Source organism: Oncorhynchus mykiss, chromosome 10 (assembly GCF_013265735.2).
Source record: "Oncorhynchus mykiss isolate Arlee chromosome 10, USDA_OmykA_1.1, whole genome shotgun sequence".
Taxonomy (NCBI): Eukaryota; Metazoa; Chordata; class Actinopteri; order Salmoniformes; family Salmonidae; genus Oncorhynchus; species Oncorhynchus mykiss.
The window spans coordinates 45,783,065-45,805,761 of record NC_048574.1 but is presented as its reverse complement, the minus strand read 5'-3'; the positions used below and the strand labels follow the sequence as shown (position 1 = coordinate 45,805,761).

The 22,697-nt window shown below is 41.3% G+C and overlaps 2 protein-coding genes across 8 annotated transcripts; one reads left to right on the top strand and one right to left on the bottom strand.

Annotated features, from left to right (window-relative positions):
• Positions 1-5,383: 5,383 nt before the first annotated feature.
• On the bottom strand, positions 5,384-13,554 carry LOC110534052 (heterogeneous nuclear ribonucleoprotein U-like protein 1). Of its 7 annotated transcripts, none has more exons than XM_036990453.1 (17): positions 13,418-13,554; positions 12,573-12,859; positions 12,181-12,434; positions 12,051-12,150; positions 11,741-11,957; positions 11,200-11,273; positions 10,970-11,109; positions 10,730-10,829; positions 10,491-10,603; positions 10,121-10,387; positions 9,877-9,999; positions 9,652-9,780; positions 8,115-8,283; positions 7,011-7,268; positions 6,742-6,908; positions 6,453-6,626; positions 5,384-6,358 (listed from the first exon to the last, which is right to left on the bottom strand). In XM_036990453.1, exons 2-17 carry the CDS (start codon positions 12,820-12,822, stop codon positions 6,257-6,259), a joined length of 2,637 nt encoding a protein of 878 aa, XP_036846348.1. In that variant the 5' UTR covers positions 12,823-12,859; positions 13,418-13,554; the 3' UTR covers positions 5,384-6,256. The 7 variants fall into 7 exon arrangements, with proteins under 7 accessions (XP_036846348.1, XP_036846349.1, XP_021474368.2 ...); XM_036990454.1 differs by having other exon boundaries at positions 12,597-12,859; XM_021618693.2 differs by having other exon boundaries at positions 12,051-12,434.
• A 2,393-nt stretch (positions 13,555-15,947) lies between these two features.
• LOC110534051 (radial spoke head protein 6 homolog A) lies at positions 15,948-19,861 on the top strand. The gene is made up of 7 exons (XM_021618692.2): positions 15,948-16,329; positions 16,415-16,643; positions 16,764-17,066; positions 17,160-17,609; positions 17,707-17,851; positions 19,105-19,222; positions 19,352-19,861. Exons 1-7 carry the CDS (start codon positions 16,235-16,237, stop codon positions 19,590-19,592), a joined length of 1,581 nt encoding a protein of 526 aa, XP_021474367.1. The 5' UTR covers positions 15,948-16,234; the 3' UTR covers positions 19,593-19,861.
• Positions 19,862-22,697: the final 2,836 nt, after the last annotated feature.

The following is a 22,697-nucleotide window of genomic DNA, read 5'->3' as shown; positions in this document are numbered from 1 at the left end:
ACTGGGGCCCCACAAGGGTGCGTGCTTAGCCCCCTCCTGTAATCTCAGTTCACCCATGACTGTGTGGCCAAGAACGCTTCCAACTCAATCATCAAGTTTGCAGACGACACAACAGTATTGATTACCAACAATGACGAGACAGTCTACATGGAGGAGGTGAGGGCTCTGGGAGTGTGGTGCCTGGAAAATATCCTCTCACTCAACAAAAGAAAGGAGATGATCGTGGACTTCAGGACATAGCAGAGGGAGCACCCCCTATCCACATTGACAGGACTGTAGCGGAGAAGGTGGAAAGCTTAAAGTTCCTTGGCGTATACATCACTGACAAACTGAAATGGTCCACCCACACAGACAGTGTGGTGACAGTGCCTCTTCAACCTCAGGAGACTGAATAAATTTGGCCTGGCACCTAAAACCCTCACAAACTTTTATAGTTGCACAATTGAGAGCATCCTGTCGGGCTGTATCACCGCCTGGTGTGTCAACTGCACCGCCCGCAACCGCAGGGTTCTCCAGAGGGTAGTGCGGTATACCCAACGCGTCACCGGGGGCAAACTACCTACCCTCCAGGACACCTACAGCACCCGATGTCAAAGGAAGGCCAAAAAGATTATAAAGGACAACAACCATCCATCCCACTGCCTGTTCACCCCGCTATCCATCAGAAGGCAAGGTCAATACAGATGCATCAAAGCTGGGACATCAGACTGTTAAATAGCCATCCCTAGCACATTAGAGGCTGCTGCCTATATACATAGACTTGAAATCCCTGGCCACTTTAATAAATGGAACGCTCGTCACTTTAATATTTACATAGCTTGCACTACTCATCTCATATGTATATATTCTATTCTACTGTCTCTTAGTCTATGCCGCTCTGACATTGCTCATCCATATATTTATATATTCTTAATTCATCATTCCTTTACTTAGATTTGTGTGTATATGTTGTGAAATAGTTAGATATTACTGCACTGTCGGAGCTAGAAACACAAGCATTTCGCTACATCCGCAATGACATCTGCTAAACACGTGTACAGTATGTGACCAATACATTTTGATTTGATAAAAGTTAACAGATCTTACTGTGCAAGTTGTTTTCTCATGATGACAAAACAAGAAAAAAGTACAAGGAAGTACTTGTCTTTATTTAAACAGATACAGCTTGATTACTTTCTATTTTGAGAAATGTCAATCAAACGATGAATAGACACTCCCGGGGTGGTAGGTAGCCTAGCGGTTAAGAGTATTGGGCCAGTCACTGAAAGGTTGTTGGCTCAAATCCCTGAGCCGACTAAGTGAAACATCAGTGGATGTGCCATTGAGCAAGGCACTTAACCCTAATTGCTTCTGTAAGTCACTCTTGAAAAGAGGGTCTGCTAAATGATTCAAATGTAAAGATGTGATATATATATATATATATATATATATATATATATATCACATCTTTTTTTTTAAATACAATGACTTGTATCCATCCATATACTCAACTTCCTATTTGTCCAACAAAAATAATATTATATAAAACGGTTATAGTCCATTCTTATTTACACATGCATCATCAAATATAGTACAATTTAATTGAAAGTGCACATTCAAATCTACACAATGTTTATGAATTTGACTTTTAGTAAAATGTCAGGATGCCACTTTTGTGGATCTGCATGAATTATGTAATCTCCCTCCTTGTGGGTGTCTTTCTATCTCCATTTTTGATCAATTCTGTCACATAATTTCAGTCGTGCGTTTCTTTTTTTCCAGAAAAGTTCTGATGTTGCTGACGTTGCTCTCCACGTCCTCCTCCATGCCGCCTGCCTCCTCCCTCAGTCCGGCCCTCCCACATGGGCGTGGGGGCCTCAATTTCTCTTGGCCGTCCACCCACAGAATGGTACACCGGCCATCAATACCGTCAACAGAGACAGAGGAGAATCAGAGCAGTTTCTCTCTTTATCTTAATTTTTTTTAAAGTCAAACACAAAACTCAGAGTTACTAAGCTATAGCATACCTTGTAGACTGCAATGCTTTTCCCCTGCCTTTACTAGCAAAATGTAAGACTGGTCCTTTCTTGCTGCAAGCGGAAGAGACGGGGAGACAAGGTGCACTGCGCTGCGCAGCTGTGGAGAACATGGAAAAAGGTTCATCATTAATATAGCTATTAACAATACAAATAAATATAACTAAACAAGATATGTTTGGGATATATAAGCGTTACTGAGAAAAGTCTACATCCATATGCACTTCATATAATTATGCTAAATGTTCATGCTGACTGACTTACACAGACGTCCTCATACTAATTTTCTTGCTGACTCTGTGGAGCTGTACTCATCTTCTGGTTCTGACTTCCTCACTGCACTTTGCTGTGCCCTCTTAAGTGCTCAAAATTATGTTGCTCTTCTGTTCTCTTCCCTGAGCTCACAATCTGAGGCCAAGCTTTGCTCCTGACTAAAAATATGTATTTTAGCGCTGTAAGGATACAGGTCAGTTGACAGGCCCGAGCCCAATTTCCCGATAGTTTGGAATTTAGGCTTAGGAATGTTTTAACTATGTTAAACTACACATTATGAAATATATTGAGGCAAATTACAGACAGCCTACAAGTAGAAAAATATAACGTAATTGAACATTAAACGTATTTCAATATGATTGAAATAGGCCTATAGACTACTGTTTATTTTATTTCTGTTTTCATTTGAAGCATATTTTATACATCGCTTGTTTGTATCAATTGCAAAGACATTGGCAACTTTGTATTTGTTGTCAACTTTGTTCTGAAGTTATCCGTGGTCCAGAGAGACAAATAAACCATGTGATGTTATGTTTAGCGGAGATCTAAATATGTATATGTGACGCCGGAGGGCAACAAAGCATCCACTGATGCACTTCTATGGGTAGTCTGAGGCAAGCGTTATACACCGAATCCAAACCGGCTGCGCGCGTGCATGAATTAATTTTGTTCCCCAACACCAAACGCGATCACAACACGCAGGTTAAAATATCAAAACAAACTCTGAACCAATTATATTAATTTGGGAACAGGTCGAAAAGCATTAAACGTTTATGGCAATTTAGCTAGTTAGCTTGCACTTACTAGCTAATTTAACGATTGTTTTGGGAAACAGCTCGGAGATGTAACGAAGCTCTAACGATGTACTTAGCCTTAAAATGCTTTTGGGAAACCGGGCGCTGATTGAATACGGCCCTTAGAGTTGGACAGGTAATATCTTATCACACTATCATATTTAGCAGATATGATATGTGCCTTGCCCAGACTGCTCAGGGTGGTGCGCGTGCAGCCCTACAAGTGATAATAGGAACCAAATCCATTTCTGTGCTGCGCACACGCCTCTGAGCTGCACTGTCTCGTTCTGCCCGATTTGAGAATATGTTTGCGCACCATTGACTAGAATTCAATCTTTGCGCTCTAGTGCTTTTAATGTGGACATAGATTTAGCCTGCATATTACCCTAGGCCAAGGACTGAAGCGTAACCTGAAAACGTTTGATTATCATTTGGCATTGACACTAATAGTCCTCCAATAGATCTTGATGTATCTTATGGATTTGCCTGTAAATGGGTTTAAAAAACATATGGAGAAATGAATCACCTAGTGAAAAGTAAGGCTTATAAAACTGAGACATTCTTCAGCACTGTCATGAGGAAAACCAACCCCCTCCTTTGACAAACTACCAATTGCTCAGGGTTGAGATTGGTGTCCAGCAGAGGCTCTGTCACAGCAATACGTGACTCCACCTGAACCGAAGTCAGTGCGAGAAATGTGCATCCACAGCACAATTCTGCTGACACTTTGAATATCACATTCCCGTCGGAGTCTGTCTCATCCTTACCTGATGGCACACATCTGTAAGCAGAGAAGACTCCTCCATGTTTAGCTGTCAAGCTCCCGCCTGTTCCTCTTTGGATTAGTAGATACATCTCGTTATTTTAACACTTTTTAAAATATTCGATGAGGGGTGTTGACATCAACCGTATTACAGTTTGGACTTAAATCGGCTAGGAAATATATGGCAATACTTAAATGGCTGTCTAGCAATTACCAACTTAAAAGTTTGAAGAATTTAAAAATGTGTAAATATTGTACAATCCATGTCTGCAGAGAAAGATTTACCCAGAAAGACTCACAGCGATTATCACTGCCAAAGGTGATTCTAACATGTGTTGACTCGGGGGTGGGAATACTTATGTAAATTAGATATTTGTATTTAATTGAATACATTTGTTCATTTCTAAAAACATGTTTTCACTTTGTCATTATGGAGTATTCTGTGTTGATGGGTGAGAACAATTGAAATCATTTTGAATTCAGGCTGTAACACAAAATGTGGAATAAGTCAAGTGTGTATATATTATTTTACTTTGCTACAGCAAATAGTGTTTTATAAGCTCATGTGGGCTGGGGATCCGTGAGAAGAGGCATGACACCATAATAAAATAAATAAGTCAACATTATCTAATCAGTTTTCAATATACTCACCCATATAGCATATTGTTCCTATCTCTCCCCATTATATTCACAAATTGTACTATTGTACTTACTGAGAGTAATGTTCTTATTCAGGCTTTCGCAAATGTTTTGTTGACAAAGATACGGAAACTGTAACTTCCTGTTTCCATATGTCGATAATTGAGTCAAGATGATGCACCGATGCGAATGTTAAATAAATTGTATCAAATCACCACACATGACATATGAGATATCCACTTCTGTGTAGTTCTAAATTTACCTAAATTGCAATTAACTCATGTGCATTGGGGCATTTGTAATAATATTAGTTGTTGCCTGCAGTGTTGTAGGGTGTTGGGGGGAAACGACCCCTTAATGTATTTTATGAGAACCAAAAGCAACCTTTGGTAAGATTTAGATATGTACATACAGTACTAACTATCCGGAAGCAAACACATTTTAAAGAGAAGTGGGCAGAATCATTTTTTTTTGTTTTAGATCGGGGCAAAACACCCCCCCCCCCCCCCCTCAAATATCAAAAGTAAAAATGACATTACACATCTCACATCTATTAATATCCTCATTATGATGGGGGTGGGGGGAATGATTATATCAATGTACATCAAAAATGTTTGAGATGAGACAAATAAAACATTTTGTTAAGCAAGAGTAGTGGCAGCCAATGAAAGTGTGGAAAAAGTGGTTTCTGTGAAAATTACAGGAAGTTTAACCCAGTGAGGTGTTTAACCCCAAGCCACCTAATTACTTCTTTACAATGTGCCTTTAAAAACACTAACTTTTAGGTGTCCAATGTTATAGCTGTGTGGTTCTTGTAATGATCCATAATTAAAATCTGGACTTTTGTGAGCCGTACTCAAGGAAACAAGACAGAAAGAAAAAGAGACAACCAAATTAAATTCAATTTTGAAGTAAAAATCTTCAGATTATATTCTCAAATACAAAAAGATTACATTTTGTTTGAACACAGAACCATATGCAGATACTGTTTGACATACATTCTATACAGTTTTACAACCACACAAACTAGTTATTGATCACAAGATTCAAAAACGACTTTAGGGACATGTTACAGAATATTTTAAATGGTGTGAAAAATGCTGGTAAATGTGGTTTTACAATCTCTCTTTTTATAAAAAAAAGTCATCAAAATGTCAGTCTTCAATTTCAATAAATATGGGCAAAATATTAATGGTTAAATCAAAACGAGAATAATAAGTCCAGACTCCACCAGTTTCTTTAAAACTTATGGTTCTTTGATCTAAAACTAAAAAATGTCTTGTCAATAGCAAAATTTGAAAACAAAAACAATGTTGTCCAAAAATATTCCATCTCTTAAAAACACATTTGAAATGTACACATGCAAATCCCAGCTACCTTTTATGAGCTCTAATAAACAAACATTCACTTGCGCAACACTAAACTGTCCTACATCTGCATGTTAAACTACACCTCTGTTGCTCATTTCAAATAGCCAACATTGAGAACAGGCAAGAAAAATAAGCTGCGTGTTACTAAAGTGTTGCAGGACCTACTGCAAACATAATGCTAACGTCGTGGCGTGGCAAGAATAAAAATCCTGTATCTAAAAAGGCAGGGAAGAAAAACTGGACCCTTAAACATTTTTGAAAATGTAAGCTATAAGAAAGTGCAGGCTAATCATTAAGGAGATGTATGACAATGAAAAGGCAGAGGTCTAGCCTGCAGGCAGGATAAGCAATGGAATGCTGCTGAGGGAACGAGATCCGTCTCGTCAGCGCACTACTTTATGCCTACTGTGTGCCCTGAGAACCCTGGCTGTAGTTTCCATATTGGCTGTAGTACTGATTCCATTGGCTCTGGTTCTGGTAATACTGCTGCCACTGCTGTGCATACTGGATCAGAGAGAGCAAGACATTATCAACAGAGCTTTAGACAGGTGAACATGATATATGGGACAACCTAAGAAACTAGGTTGGCCCGACTCACCTGTTGATACTGCTGGTTGTAGGTCTGTTGCTGCTGGTTGTAGGTCTGTCCAGTGGCAACAGGAGCAGCGGAGGCGGCAGGAGTTTGGCTGTAACCTGGGTACTGGCTGTAGCTGCCGTAGTTGTAACCCTGGTTGTAGTTGCCCTGATTGTATCCCTGGTTGTATGTCTGTGGCTACAAATTAAAACATACGATGTCAGAAAGTTTGAAGGACTGGTGAAGAGTTGACAGAGGAACATATTCCAGAGGGAGAACCACATGTAGGGAGATGCCATTTAACACAGTTTACCTGTCCTTGGCTGTAACTCCCAGTGGCTCCCTTGTTATATTGTCCTTGGCGGTGCTGATTGTAGCTCACTCCAGATTGCTGGTTGCGGTTGTAGCCATGTTGTCCTCCTGCAGCACCATCACGGTTGCTCCCCCAGCGGTTCTGCTGGTAGCCTCCATGGTTATACCCTGTAAAGTTTAAAGCAAAAGCAGTTAAGTAGGCTCACTAACATGCAAAAAAAATATTTTTTTTTAAAACGAAATAAATTCCACAGAAACCTTCCACCTCACCTCCTCTGAAGTTGCCACCTTGACTCTGATAGCCTCCCCTTGCCCCTTGGGGACCACCACGGTTGTCATAGCGCTGGTAGGGTGCACCACGACCACGGAATCCTCCTTGGCGGTTGTCGAAGCGTTTGTCTGGGGGTGGGCCGGCCTTGCGGCCCTCCTCGTTGTATTGCTTTACCAGCGTGTCAGCCTCTTCTCGTTTCAGCTCGATGAAGGTCACGTCGTCAAGAAACTCACCAGCTTCTGGGAGCACAAAGTTGGCTACAGGAAGCAGAGGGGTTGGACGTTGTCAGGACGAGTATAGCGGCACCGTCGAAAGAAAGAAAATCATTATTACTATCTGATAGACAATACTAGGACGAAGGGGAAGAGGGAAGTGGGGGAGAGTTATACCAGAATTATAGCAAAACATTACCTCAAGGGAACAGGGGAGAATTTGCTCCAGTTTAGGGAGGAATTGTATTTAACTAGGCAAGTCAGTTAAGAACAAATTCTTATTTACAATGACGGCCTACAACGGCCAAACCCTAACCTGGACGACACTGGGCCAATTGTGCGCCGCCCTATGGGACTCCCAATAATGATATAGCCTGGAATCAAAGGAGACCATAGAAAAATAACAAAACTAAGGAGAGTGATGAATATGTAGAGTTTTCAGTTGTAAACCACAAGCATAGCTTACAGAAGGAAGCATAGCCTGTGGGCGTATGTTCTCAGTTAGTCCTTAAGTAATAAATGTGGATTTTCTTCCACTCCCCTGGTACTGGAAATTGCACTGCCAATGGTTTTGTTAAAATTTTCAATTGATAATCTATTAAAAATCTCATCCTTCAAGGGTCAGAATCCAAACCAACACTTGAAATGGACATCCCCCTGCACCCTGAGTTTGCAGTGCTAAATAGATGAATGAGAAAGATGAAAGAAATGGTTAAAAAAACAAGAGAATGATAGATGATAAAGGGGGAAATAGTGGGAATAGCTCTTTGAAGGGGGGCGGGGGACGGGTGGGATCTTCCAAGTTTCGATAAAACAACAAACAAACAAAAAACATAGGAAATGCTTTGTCTTTGTGTGGTTTTTAATTTTTGTTATCCATGGAATTCCTACCTTTCATTTCTAATACGGCATGATCGGGCACATCCTTCCCTTCCTCATCAGTTCGCTTTAACGTTCGCTCTTTTAAATCCTCGTCCGTGGGACATATTACAATAGCCTTGCGTTGAAAACCTTCAAAAGGACGCATTTTTCGTCTCTGGGCTGATCCATATACATTTGTCTAGCAAAGTTGACAAGAAAAAAGTAGAAGCTGTTTATTATTGTTCACTTGTCTTGCTTTTGTTATGGCTTTGCGTTCCATAGGAGGGAAATTGGATTCCTGCAACGGTGAAAGTGAGAGTTTTTACCCCCCCCATACTGTTCTGGAACTACATATGGTTCTCTCACAACTTACTTTTGTGTCTGGAATACATTTCCTGGGAGAAAGAACTTTGGGGACCCATGTTAGCCATCTATTGGCTAAATTCTTGCAAGTTCTCAACTGGTCAACGTTTCCAGTGAAAAGCTGAGAGCGTTAGCTACTTAAGGCCAGATTCTACATTACAAAATAACAGTTGCGTTTAAAAAAAAAATCTATTACAAAAATATGCTGCATCCTTTAATACATTTTTGCCATGTTTACAACGCACCCTTACAAGGTTGAGCAAATAGATGAATGTGCCCATTAATCCCTTCTGCCACACAGCTCACATTCACTTCCATATAATTAACAGTAGAAAAACTACATCTGTAAAATCATATGAATTGTCTCCAGGTAAACCCTTAAGGACAATCAATGAACTGTTCTATGTGGCAGGTATTTGCTACACCACTGCTCTGATAATGACCTCTAAAAAAAAAGATCAACAAATAATTTAGCATTTTTAAAAGTTGGGTAATATTTCACCTACAATAACAGGGTCCCCATTTACTTACCAGAACCTACCTTTTTGTCAATAGCCCAACTGTCTCATGACAATAACAACAGACAATACCTACCTGTCAATACTCACTCACACTGTGGCACCCATTAGAACGTCCAGGACCTCACCTACCTTGAGTAACTTGAGCAAACGCCCTGAAAATTCATGTTAGTTCACTTACCTTAAGGTCTTATTTATTTAACATACAACATTTTTTTTAAAAGTTCCATATGCTGTCTGTATGTATAAATCAACTATCATACATCAGAGGTGATGAGAGTTTAAACTTGAACTAATCTTACAGTTAACGAACAGAAGGTGTATTTCTTACTCACCACCCGGCAGTGTTTACTTGTTTTTCAACATCTTATTATAGACATGGACTATTTGTACAGCTTATAGCTCTTTAAGAACAGAACATAGAGAGGATATTCAAAAAATATTGAGTAAAAACATACAATTGCAACACCTCTTTCATTTAAGCAAAACAGAAATAATTTTTTCAGCAGCATGTTCAGGGTGATAACTTCCAGGAGTTCAGATGTTGATCGAGGCCTCTACACTAGAGAGACCGCATCACAGAGTGCATTAATGGACATGTGCATCAGTGAACAACAGTGGGCAGGGTTGGGAAGGAGGGAGGGTGAGCACAAAAACACAGCATGGGATGAGAAATCAGACAGTACCTGATCCAGGATGTAGTTACGCTTCTTGCGGGCAGCGATCTGGATCAGCCTGTTCAGACACTGTGTGGCCTGTTGGATCAGGACATCCCACCGACCTGAATAGTTCTTCTGACGCCGCAGCCCCATCACCTGAGGGTGGAGGTTTTCATTACGTTAGAGGGGAACTTGACACCAAAAAAGACCAAGACTAAAGGATTCTGTGTTCAAACAAAGATAACAACTGACCTTCATCTTCTCCATTATGGCGTTGGTGCCCAGGATGTTATATTTCTTTGCAGGGTGCTCCTCCGCGTGCTTCAAGGCCCAAGTGGTTTTCCCAGACGCAGGCAGACCAACCATCATCAATAGCTGAGGTAAAACAAGAGGGTCAAACATGCAATTGGTCATGGAACCTCACAGCTACCGATGACAGAAGCAATCTAGTCTAACGAATAAAAAAAATTCATGATCCAACATGGCTGGCACTCACCTCACAGTCAGCCTTGGAGGCAGGCCCAACAGTCCCCCGCATCCTGTTCTCCAGAGGGACGTTCTGAATGAAGGTGTATCCCTCTGGCAGGGGGAAGAAGGGCTCCTCTTTCTGGCCAAAGTTGAATTCAATGGCACAGTTCTTCACAAGAACGTGGGGAAAGAGTGGCCGCTCGGCCAACTCCTCCCGTGACACACGGAAGGCCACATCTAGCCACTTGCCGTTCTTTGAGAAGGCCATCTCCACTCCCTCACCGCTATCGAAGTCCTGAACAAGACATGGAGAGGAAAACGTTTAGGCTTATTGAGTACTCAGCTTCTATGAGTCAGATGAATCTAAGTGAATATTCTGCACCATCACAAATACTTACAATGTAGCACCCAAGGACATCGTTTTCACCAAACTTTTCCCCGTAATCCTCAAATTTACACTTCGAAGATTTCTTGCCAGTTCCTCCATAGCCATAAGAGAACGGTTCTTCACCTGTAATAAGCAGTAAAAACAGGAGTTTGTGTGTTGTTTCAAATCACATGAAATATTGATAGTAACAATGACATAATCCCAAGTGTTCCAGCTCAAGTACAGAAGCGTTTTTTTTTTTAAACTGACCGAGCTGTGTGTTGCAGGTGTCCAGAGACCAGCCAATCCGCACTACATGAGGATCAGGCTCACTGCTGGGAAGGTGCTTCACAGAGATCTCCTCGTTTATCTGGGCAAGAAAAACATGCACCAAATTATTATTCCGAAAAATCGAATGAGACTTGACAGCAAAAAATAAATAAAAAGGAATATTCCATCTGCAAAGCACCTAAGTGAAATGCAACTTCATTTAAAAAGGAAATACTCTACCTTCATTTCAAAGCAGACTCGCCCTTTGTTGACGCCATAGGAAGCTCGTGCACCTGACCACAGGTATGCAAAACCTTCAATGGTCAGCGGGTATCCACTATACCGGTCACGAGATACCTTGAAGTGCAGATCGCAATTATCTGCAAAAAAAACAAGACCTCATCAAAAGTCAATAATAAACCATTTAAACAAATCCTACTACAATCCCGAAACATAGTTCTTTCACTCACAAGTATCAATGGCCACAAGAGTGTCATCAAAATCTTCTTCCTCTTCCTCTGCTGGAGGCTGGGGAGAACGTCCCCTGTGTGACGGGAGTGTGGAGCATAAGCTAGAGGTGTAGTTCTATAGAATGTTTTCAAGACACTTTAGTGAAGTAGTTTTCAAACTAGCGATGTGCAGTTATTGGAATATCCGAAACGGGCGTTAGTATTGGAATATTGTGTGAGTATAATTTGTTGTGCCAAAACATTTTATGGACTTGTTTTAACACTGGAAATGCTTATTCTAAATTAAATTATAATATCCATGTGATACATGTCATACAAGTATCCATACAAGTATCCTACCATGACATTTCAAATATTTTATTTAATAAAACAATAGAGCACCAGCCTTTCCCCTCGCACAGCAGTTTTTAAAAAAAACAACACATGCATTTCAAATATCTGGATATCCAACAAAAATTCATGATACTATTCGAATAGCGAAATTATTTTAAACCCCCATCCCTATTTCAAACTTGTTCCACTTAAAATGTTTCTAACACACCTTTTTTCCTCCCGATGTTCATAGTATCCATAGCCACGGCCTTCATCGTATGGCCTCTTACGGTTGTGTCGGTTATCCTCCGTTTTGGCCTGGGTCGCCTGCTCAGCCCCCCATTCATTGGCTGGCTCTGGATGATGAGCCCTTGGCTGCTGGGACTCCTTCTCTTCCTTCAACTGCTCCTGCTCCTTTTTCAACTCTGCTTTCATCACAAACTCCTCTGCACCAATGAGGTCAATGTTGTCAATAATTACTGCTTGAGCAACAGTGTGAATTGAGAGAATATACTAAGCATGAACAAGTTATTACTGACCTGGCTTAATTTCAGGCATCTCCACAGGCTCAATTGATTCCGACTCCAGTGGCTCTTTTTGCACAAGCTTTGGTTGCACAGGTTCTGGTTGCACAGGTTCTGGTTGCACAGGTTCTGGTTGCACAGGTTCCTCCATCTCCGGTTCTAGCACCTGTGGCTCTGGTCTTTTGTCTGACTCATACGCCTGCGGAATCTGTGGCTCCATCACATCTTCTGTGAAATCGACCATCCCAGATCCCATTGCAGGGACTTGACCATACATCTGCGCCCCATCCCGGCTGTCTTCTTCACTCTGTTCATTATCACCATTCGCCTCATCAGCCTGCGGGACAAACTGTACTTCCTTGTCCTTAATATATTTTTCTTCTTCCCCATCATCTTTAACTAAAAAAGAAAACAGTGTCAGTATCACAAGCTGCTTGTTTTACATATTTGGAGTAGCACAGCAGTTTCATCTGCAAACAATCTGTGAACAACAGTGGCCTTGGCTGTATTGGTGCAATTTTACAACGGTCTACATACACTTTGAACCCCCAATATTTGTACCGTCACCACCATCTCCAGCGTCTCCGCCAATATCGGTTTGCTGATCCCCCTCCTCCCCAACATCGGCAATCGGTGGCCCATCCCCTTCACCTGCAGCATCGGCCTCAAGTGCTGACTGCAACCTTATGACGAGATCCGCCTTCAGCCCACGAGTATCCAGGCCTCGCAGCTGAAGCTCCTCCTTCAGCTCGTTGACTTTGAGCTTCTTCACATTGATTCCACTCATTTTTCATGCAACTTCTTCAGTGATCAGAAATTCCAATCTATACGAAATTAATGCACAGGCAAGGAATTCAGTTTAGAAATGTACTTAACCGCCTAGTAGTGGTAACGTTGGCTAACTAGCTATTTACTGTAGTTAGTTACACATTATTGCCCCACCTGAGCTAGCTAGCTCGCTATTTCGTTGCATTACAGGACCATGCACGGACATCGCTCGCGTAGCATAAACATACAATAAATACACTGCGAAACAACGCACGGGTCAAAATCCAACAGTTTTCTTAAAGTTAGCTAGCTAGGTAGATTTCTACTGGAGAACCAGTTTAGGTCTGACGTCACACCAACATAACTAGCTGTATACAATCATGTTTTTTTTCTGTAACCTTTATTTAAATTATGCAGTCAGTTGAGAACAAATTCTTATTTACATTGACGGCCTAACCCGTACTACCCTGGGCCAATTCTGCGCCGCCCTATCACGATCGGTTCTGATACAGCCTGGAATCGAACCAGGGTCTGTAGTGCCTTAGACCGCTGCTTCACTCGAGAGCCCATAGATAGTATAGTGTAGCTAGGTCATGTGAATTTACATTACTAACCTCTTTCCTCACCCCTATAATGTCCTTGCTAGAGATTCATGCAGCGACCAACTCAACTAAAACAAAATGGACGACTCTGTCGCTAACGAAGCTGTAAACATCTTTGCGCTGTATGTCTGTTTCTTTTTCTTTAAGTTTTTATTTCCGAATCGCTACCAACTGACAGCTGCATACATCGCCACCTACTGTCCTGGAGTGTGAGACCGGTCACGACCTATCTATGCCTCCATATTCTCTTAACTAACCATAATCTGCATATAAGGCCCCCCTGTCCGATATCCAGAAAGAGATCATCAATCATCAACATGACTAAGGTAGGACTAATAGCACCAACCTGTGTAGTTACATTTTCCAACTTCCTCTTGATAACTCCGATCCCACCCTGACCTGGAAGGTTCGGTCAAACAAGAAATCCATAATCCAGGTGTACATTCTCCCACTAATACTCATTCAATTTAATCAATAGACCTTCCCGCCACATTGTATCATGTGCTTTTTCAATGGCAAAATATACTAAAGTGGATTTAACAAGTGACATCAATAATAGATCATAGCTTTCACCTGGATTCACCTGGTCAGTTGTTGTCATAAAAAGAGCAGGTGTCACACTCAGTGAACATGTACAAAACATTAGGTACAACTGCTCTTTCCATGACACAGACTGACCAGGTAAACCCAGGTGAAAGAAATGATTCCTTATCGATGTCACCGGTTGAATCCACTTTAATCAGTGTAGTTGAAGCGGAGGAGACAGGCTAAAGAAGGATTTTTAAGCCAAATTCATAACATATAATACATAATACATATAATATAATACATATAATACCTAATACATATAATACATATAATACATAATACATATAATATAATACATAATACATATAATATAATACATATAATACATAATACATATAATATAATACATATAATACATATAATATAATACATAATACATATAATATAATACATATAATACATATAATATAATACATAATACATATAATATAATACATATAATACCTAATACATATAATACATATAATACATAATACATATAATATAATACATAATACATATAATATAATACATATAATACATAATACATATAATATAATACATAATACATATAATATAATACATATAATACATATAATCTGTAACATATCATATGAAATGGGTGATGGACATCACAAATGAATACATAACATATGAAACGTTACATATCATACTAAAATGCATCAGATTTACGTACAGAATAATACGAATCCAGGTTGATTGAAATCAACCATCCCATATCCCATTGCAGGGACTTGACCATACATCTGCACCCCATCTGGGCCGCACCCCATCCGGTACAACAAGAACCTTTTCCACCACCGCTGAAAGAGCCAGAGCCACCAGTCCAGCATTTTGTGCCAAATACAAAAGAGGAAGAGGAGCCCATGGAGGAGCAGCCCCCGCTAGACAAAAGGAAACTGCAGACATAATTGTTTACAGGTAATCCTGTAGTTGTTTGTCTCTGGTACAGTGGTTGGTTGTATTCATGTGAACGTTTTGAAAAGGTATAGATTTAATGACACAACTGGTATCTTGCAACCGATAACGAGCAGAATCATCTACAGTCACTCTGGGTATCCCCTCAAAATGACACTCATAACACCCATGCTGAATTATTATTAGATATACTGTAGATAGATGGTAGATAATATAACTCAATTATGTTTCCACCTGGTGGATTGGCCAGTAGTGGAAAAGAACCCCACTCCGGACCCTATAGAGACAGTGGGAGCCAATGAAGGAGACACCTACCGAACCTTCAGATGTCACTGACCAATTAAAAGTGGTCATCGAAAGACAGTAACACAGAACCTGAGACTGGCACAGGAAATGCTGAATTATGCTCCATCTGCGGAAGGGCGTAAAGAAGAATATTATAAACTGAGGATGAACAGTTGCAAAATTGTGACTGCATCTCTATATTTGTACTGGCTCTTAACACCATGAACCTATTGAAAGTAGACACTGATTCTTGTTCATCCCAAAATATCTATGTTATGTGTCCTTAGTTTTGTATTTGACGAAATTGCCTAATGCACTGGGGCAATCTAGTAGGGAAAATATTTACTAAAATGTAATAGATTTTTGTTTTGAAAGTCCTTAATAGAAAATCTCTGTCATAAGAAAAAAAAGAAAACAGCTTTTTGTTTGTTATATTTGTCCCATGTCTTTTCATTGTGGCCAATTTGAAACAAACAACGTACAGCCTATGCAGATACTGATCACCTCTCTGTCAAAGGTGGACGGTGAATTCAACCGTTATTTAAGGTTTTTGGTTGAGAATGCCTGCAAGTCATTTAACTTTTCAAGACTGTTTTAGGAGGGAAAGGCTATACAGACACACCTGACCTGCAAACTGACATTTAACTTCAGAATTGGTTAGGGTCAGGGTTAAGGGTTTAGTGGGGGTCAGCTAAGGATCCGTTTTGGAGGTTTGCAGGTCAGCAGTGCCAGGGGTGATGGATGTGCTGCCGCTTGATGGACGTTCTATGCATAGCAAAGTACCACGAGCACAGCAACAGTATTGTTTACCCTAGCAACGGGCTGCTCGCTGTGTTTTTTTTACTGGTGAAGAACAAGAACTCGGATAGCTAGCATCCCCCAGATGGCTATCTTTTGAGATTTTTGAAGTTTTAACGTTTGGGAAAAGTGTTGATAAACAACCTTAACTTAACCACGACAGTGGTGCGCATTGGGTGTTAGCAATCTGTTTTCACCACAGGACCGTTTTTCTGTTGAGTTGTTAGGAACGCAAGAAAAATGGCAGAGGGAGCACTGAACAACCAAAGGGAGCACACAGCGATCTGCTTCAAGGCCTTTATGCTCAAGAATAGTACAAAAAGCAACCTCAACCTGTGAGTATTTATATGATTGCCATAGTGGATAGTGAATGTGGCGTGCTAGTTAAGTGAGTATGACACTGTTCTCCAACCTTTCCAGCTATGACCATCTTTCACGATTACTGACCAAGGTGATGGATGAGCGTCCAGACAATGTGGTTGACATAATTGAAGACATGAGCCGTGAGGTGAAGCAGGAATTTCTGCAGGACAAGCAGAGCACCTTGAGAGACATGCCACTGGCAACGGCTGCACAGCTCCTGGCTGAGCAGCAGAGGTTACTGTTTTCACGGAGAGGGGGTGATGATGGAGAACAAGAGGAGGAACTGGTAAGAGAAGAAATGACCCAGGTCCTTGCACATTCACTTTACCAAGACTGAATTGGGGAATGAATGAGCAAGTTGTATAGTGTAATCAATAATTATTTCAACGCGTCTGTGTCTCATTAGGTAGAAACACCGCTTCCCAATGTGAGTGAGCTTGGCTTCTTCCTCGAGCAGGCTGGAGTGGGACTGGGTAGAGAGGAGATGCTGATGGTCTTCCTGGCACTCAAGCAGCTGGTGGATTCCCAACCGCTAGTGCGCTGCCGACTTTGGGGCAAAATCCTGGGCACAGGGGGCAACTATCTTGTTGCTGAGTGCGAGTACAGAGAGGGGGAGGAGGAGGAAGAGGGTAATGAGGAAACAGTGGAAGATGAGGAAAGAGATGGAGAACCTCGGGATGATGATGAGGAAGCCGATGTGGTGGAAGTGGTGAGTTACTGAACAAATGACTGTCTTACAATATGTTGCTTTCATATTACGTTTCTTCTTGTATGAAAAGTTTATGATGACTTTGCATTTTAGATTGATACGCTCCCAAGATCCACCTTCAAGCCCCCGCCTGTGGTGCCAAAGGAGGACAATCGCACAGGTGTGAACAAGTTTACTTACTTTGTGTGCAGAGAGCCTGGCCTTCCCTGGGTGAAGCTGCCCACTGTCACTCCCACCCAGATCACAGCTGCACGCCACATCCGCAAATTCTTCACAGGGAGACTGGATGCCCCCATCATCAGCTATCCTCCTTTTCCTGGCAATGAGGCCAACTATTTGCGAGCCCAAATTGCTCGCATCTCTGCCGGCACACAGGTCAGTCCCCTCGGGTTCTATCAGTTTGCAGAGGAGGAAGGTGAGGAGGAAGAGGAGGGAGCCCGAGACAGCTTTGAAGAGAATTCTGACTTTGAGGGAATTCCTGTTCCTGAAATGGCAGAATCTCTATCCACCTGGGTGCATCATGTCCAGCACATCCTTCAACAGGTAACACTCAAACACATTCCTTTTCTAATGTGATTCTGATAAGCCATTTTTAACCCATTTTTTGTGCCCTGAAAATGATCACATGGCCTTCTCCTAGGGTCGCTGTGTGTGGGTGAACCTGGCTGACAAGCCTGAGGATGACTTTGAGGAGGAAGGAGATGAAGAGGAGAAGGAGGAGGAGCCTGATGAGCCTGATCCAGAGGTGGGGCCTCCCCTCCTCACTCCACTCTCTGAGGATGCAGGTCAGTATATTCCAGCGGAGAACAACTGCCCCCTCTCATTGAAGCCATGGAAGTTAAAGTCCGACCGCGGTACTGAAGGCATTGTTTGCACAAAACAGGACCCCCATTATAGTGAATGGAAATATGTACATCTTCGTGTAAGTAAATACAACATTTGAAGACAATCATGGTACCAATAATTGCTTCTAATACACCAGATGTTTGTCCTTGAACCGATTATTTTAAAATCGCACAGAGAAGAAGTTATAACGGTAATTTAGTTGCTAATGGCAGCCTGCAGTACCCCGGTCGGCCTTCAACTTGAGGTAATAAATGAGAGGTGGCAGCACTGAGCTAGCCTGCAACGCCACTTCCCGGAGTAGCTTCAAACAGAAGCGACAATAAGCAAAGACAGTAGGGTATGAAGATAGGCTTAAACTGCTTTTCCAATAGAAATCCCTGATCAAACTTGTAGCAAGAAACAAATCAAAGGCACTCATTTTTGATGAAAATAAAAATGTGTCAGCGTGTCACTTTCACAAGGTTGGAGTAATAACATGTTGAAATGCATATGACATTGGCTCAAATCTGGCAATGTTTTGTCTTTGGGTTTAGAAACTCTGCTATAAGGACACAGCTGACGCTTACACCGACTCCATGGTTTGGGGGTGCTGTCGAGAAATATCTGCCAACGGGCGAGGGAGGGGGGATTGAGGAAAAATAATGACCTGCTCATTAGTCACCAGGAATAATAAAGACCTAGTTCACTGATTTAGCTGAAAAAAACATGACGGCCGGAGTAATGAAGGCATAGTTAGATTTTTTTTAATGATATATAGTTTTGGCATTACAATTTATCAGGGGATGCTGCAGCACCCTCAGGACCCTTACTTCCCGCGGCTATGACCGACTAGACGAAACCATAACCTTAACCAAACCCTTAACCCAGACCCTAACCTAATTTTGATCAATTCTGACATTTTATATCAGTTTGGGCATCAGGCGTATCCTTATAGCCTTTTTCAGCTCAAACTGCGCATTTTATGTCTCCATCAGATGCCATCTTAACCAACTTCATTTGGCTTCAATGCGCTATTGAGTCTTCACATAGGAATTAATGGTGTCACGTGAGCGATGGCTTTGTCCATTCATATATAATCATTGGTCTATTCTCAGTCTGTTGGTTGGCCTACATTTTCACTCCATGCTGGTGGCATGTCTATTATTATTATGTGTTAAACTCCTTTCAAATGCATGATGTGTATGCATTTCAGAGACTACCAACACCCCTCCCTGGAGCTCCAAGATGTCCTCCACCCTCATCTCTCAGTTTGCTATTGCAGTGCTGCGCTCAAACCTCTGGCCGGGGGCTTATACTTATGCCAGTGGAAAGTAAGATTGAGTATCATTTATTTATTTGTAGAACTTTGTAGGGGTAATGTATTATATATTATTATAACTGTGGGATACAGACAATATCCCCAATAGAATAAATATGTTTTTGTTTGTTTACTAAATTAGGAAGTTTGAGAACATCTACATTGGTTGGGGCCTGAAATTTGCAGGGGAAGGGTACATCCCAACTGTTCCAACAATGCCCCAGAGAGAATACCCCAGTGGGCCAGAGATCACAGAGTCCCTGGACCCCAGTCTGGAGGAAGAGCAAGCCCTGAAAGCAACCCTGGAGGAGCAGAGGGCTGCCCAAGAAGAGACAGAGGCCTTGGGTGAAGATGAAGAGGAGGAGGAAGAAGAGGATGATTAAATTTGTAGTTAACAAACACTACATTACAAAATAGGCAACATTTACTGGGCTCTGTTCAATCCGCGTCGCAAAGTTCAGCTTTACAGCGTGATTGAAATTTAAAGGCAATGTTCCGGCTTTAGCTGAGACTGCATTCATGGTAAACGCCGCATATGCCGGCTCAAAATTGCCTTTACATTTCTACTGCGGAATCTGTAACGCTTCAGCGATAGATTAAATAGAGCCCCTAATTTATTAAGAACAAATAAAACAATTCGTACAGCAATGTCCACTGAGAGAACAATGCTTGTACATGTTTTTTTTATTAGTCATTTTTTAAAGATTATACAGACAAACAGGTAGAGAGCAAAACACACACTGATCCCCTACCAAATCCAACCCACCCTCACCCACCACGACCCAACAGTGTCCCACCCCAATACCAGGTTTTAATGAAACAATGTTTGTGCATTTAATTGACATACTTTTTTAGACATCAGACCGTTGTCAGATGTGTTGGCAAGGCAGACTTCACTGTTTATTACTTTCCACATGAAGCAGGCAAGTAACTGAATACCTCAGTAATTGCTCCTGTCCTTAATTGGCCATGTCAGAACATGTGGGGTGAGCCTTCAATAAGTATATGCAGTACCAGTCAAAAGTTTGCACACACCTACTCATTCCAGGGTTTTTCTTTATTTTTGCTATTTTCTACATTGTAGAATACTAGTGAAGACATCAAAACTATGAAATAACACATGGAATCATGTAGAAACCCAAAAAGTGTTAAACAAATCAAAATATGTTTTATATTTGAGATTCTTCAAATAGTCACCCTTTGCCTTGATGATAGCGTTGCACACTCGTGGCATTCTCTCAACCAGCTTCATGAGGTAGTCATCTGGAATGCATTTCAATTAACAGGTGTGCCTTGTTAATTTCTTCAAGTTCAGTCGCAAAAACCATCAAGCGCTGTGATGAAACTGGCTCTCATCAGGACCGCCACAGGAAAGGAAGACCCAGAGTTACCTCTGCTGCAGAGGATAAGTTAATTAGAGTTACCAGCCTCAGAAATTGCAGCCCAAATAACTGCTTAAGAGTTCAAGTGACAGACACATTTCAACATCAACTGTTCAGAAGAGACTGCGTGAATCAGGCCTTTATGGTTGAATTTCTGCAAAGAAACCACTACTAAAGGACACCAATAAGAAGAAGAGACTTGCTTGGTCCAAGAAACACGAGCAATGGACATTAGACCGGTGGAAATCTGTCCTTTGGTCTGATGAGTCCAACCAGCATGGCTGCCACAGCATTCTGCAGCGATACGCCATCCCATCTTGTTTGCGCTTAGTGCGACTATCATTTGTTTTTAAACAGGACAATGACTATTTGACCAAGGAGAGTGCTGGAGTGCTGCATCAGATGACCTGGCCTCCACAATCACCCGACCTCAACCCAATTGAAATGGTTTGGGATGAGTTGGACAGTAGAGTGAAGGAAAAGCAGCCAACAAGTGCTCAGTATATGTGGGAACTCCTTCAAGACTGTTGGGAAAGCATTCCAGGTGAAGCTGGCTGAGAGAATGCCAAGAGTGCAAAGCTGTCATCAGGGCAAAGGGTGGCTACTTTGAACACTTTTTTGGTTACTACATGATTCCATGTGTTATTTCATAGTGTTGATGTCTTCATTATTATTCTACTATAGTAAAAATAAAGAAAACCCATTGAATGAGTATGTGTGTCTAAACTTTTGACTGGTAATGTATATCTCTATAACCATAAAAGAGGTAGAGAATAAGAAGGACAGATTTTGTATTAATTTGGCATAAAAATAAAACACAGAATGCATGGCAATGTAACGCAATAGGTAAAACATTTCATTATTTGTTGAATCTCTGCTAACCCTGTGAATTAGGTTAGAAACAATTCTGTAAATGAAAGTAAGCAGGATCATTAACTATCATCATCCTTCTGTTTAATCTGTTGCGCTGTAATACAGATGTTTGACTAATGTGTAATGGATATACAGTTCAAGTCGTAAGTTTACATACACCTTAGCCAAATTTTCACAATTCCTGACATTTAACCATAGTAAAAATTCCCTCTCTTAGGTCAGTCAGGATCACTGCTTTATTTTAAGAATGTGAAATGTCCGAATAATATAGAGAGAATGATTTATTTCAGCTTTTAATTATTTCATCACATTCCCAGTGGGTCAGAAGTTTACATACACTCAATTAGTATTTGGTAGCATTGCATTTAAATTGTTGAACTTGGGTCAAACGTTTCAGGTAGCCTTTCACAAGCTTCCCACAATAAGTTGGGTGAATTTTGGCCTGTTCCTCCTGACAGAGCTGGTGTAACTGAGTCAGGTTTGTAGGCCTCCTTGCTTGCACACACTTTTTCAGTTCTGCCCACACATTTTCTGTAGGATGAGGTCAGGGATTTGCGATGGCCACTCCAATACCTTGACTTTGTTGGCCATTTTGCCACAACTTTGGAAGTATGCTTGGGGTCATTGTCCATTTTGAAGACCCATTTGCGAGCAAGCTTTAACTTCCTGCCTGATGTCTTGAGATTTTGCTTCAACATATCCTTATAATTTCCCGACCTCATGATGCTATCTATTTTGTGAAGTGCACCCGTCCCTCCTGCAGCAAAGCACCCCCACAACATGATGCTGCCAACCCCATGCTTCACGATTGGGATTGTTTTCTTCGGCTTGCAAGCCTCCCCCTTTTTCCTCCAAACGTAACGATGGTCATTATGGCCAAACAGTTATATTTTTGTTTCATCACACCAGAGGACATTTCTCCAAAAGTATGATCTTTGTCCCCATGTGCAGTTGCAAACCGTAGTCTGGCTTTTTTATGGCGGTTTTGGAGCAGTGACATCTTCCTTGCTGAGCGGCCTTTCAGGTTATGTCGATATAGGACTCGTTTTCCTGTGGATAAAGGTACTTTTGTACCTGTTTCCTCCAGCATCTTCACAAGGTCCTTTGCTGTTGTTTTGGGATTGATTTGCACTTTTCGCACCAAAGTACGTTCATCTCTAGGAGACAGAACACATCTCCTTCCTGAGCGGTATGACGGCTGTGTGGTCCCATGGTGTTTATACTTGCATACTA

Coding starts and splice junctions, on each gene's coding strand:
- LOC110534051 (XM_021618692.2), top strand. CDS start 16,235: ATGGCAGAGGGAGCACTGAACAACCAAAGGGAGCACACAGCGATCTGC. Junction 17,610..17,706: donor TCCAGCACATCCTTCAACAG/GTAACACTCAAA, acceptor GCCTTCTCCTAG/GGTCGCTGTGTGTGGGTGAA. Junction 17,852..19,104: donor TCCACTCTCTGAGGATGCAG/GTCAGTATATTC, acceptor TATGCATTTCAG/AGACTACCAACACCCCTCCC.
- LOC110534052 (XM_021618693.2), bottom strand. CDS start 12,822: ATGAGTGGAATCAATGTGAAGAAGCTCAAAGTCAACGAGCTGAAGGAG. Junction 12,435..12,572: donor AAATATTGGGGGTTCAAAGT/GTATGTAGACCG, acceptor TTTCTTTTTTAG/TTAAAGATGATGGGGAAGAA. Junction 9,781..9,876: donor CCATAATGGAGAAGATGAAG/GTCAGTTGTTAT, acceptor CTCCACCCTCAG/GTGATGGGGCTGCGGCGTCA.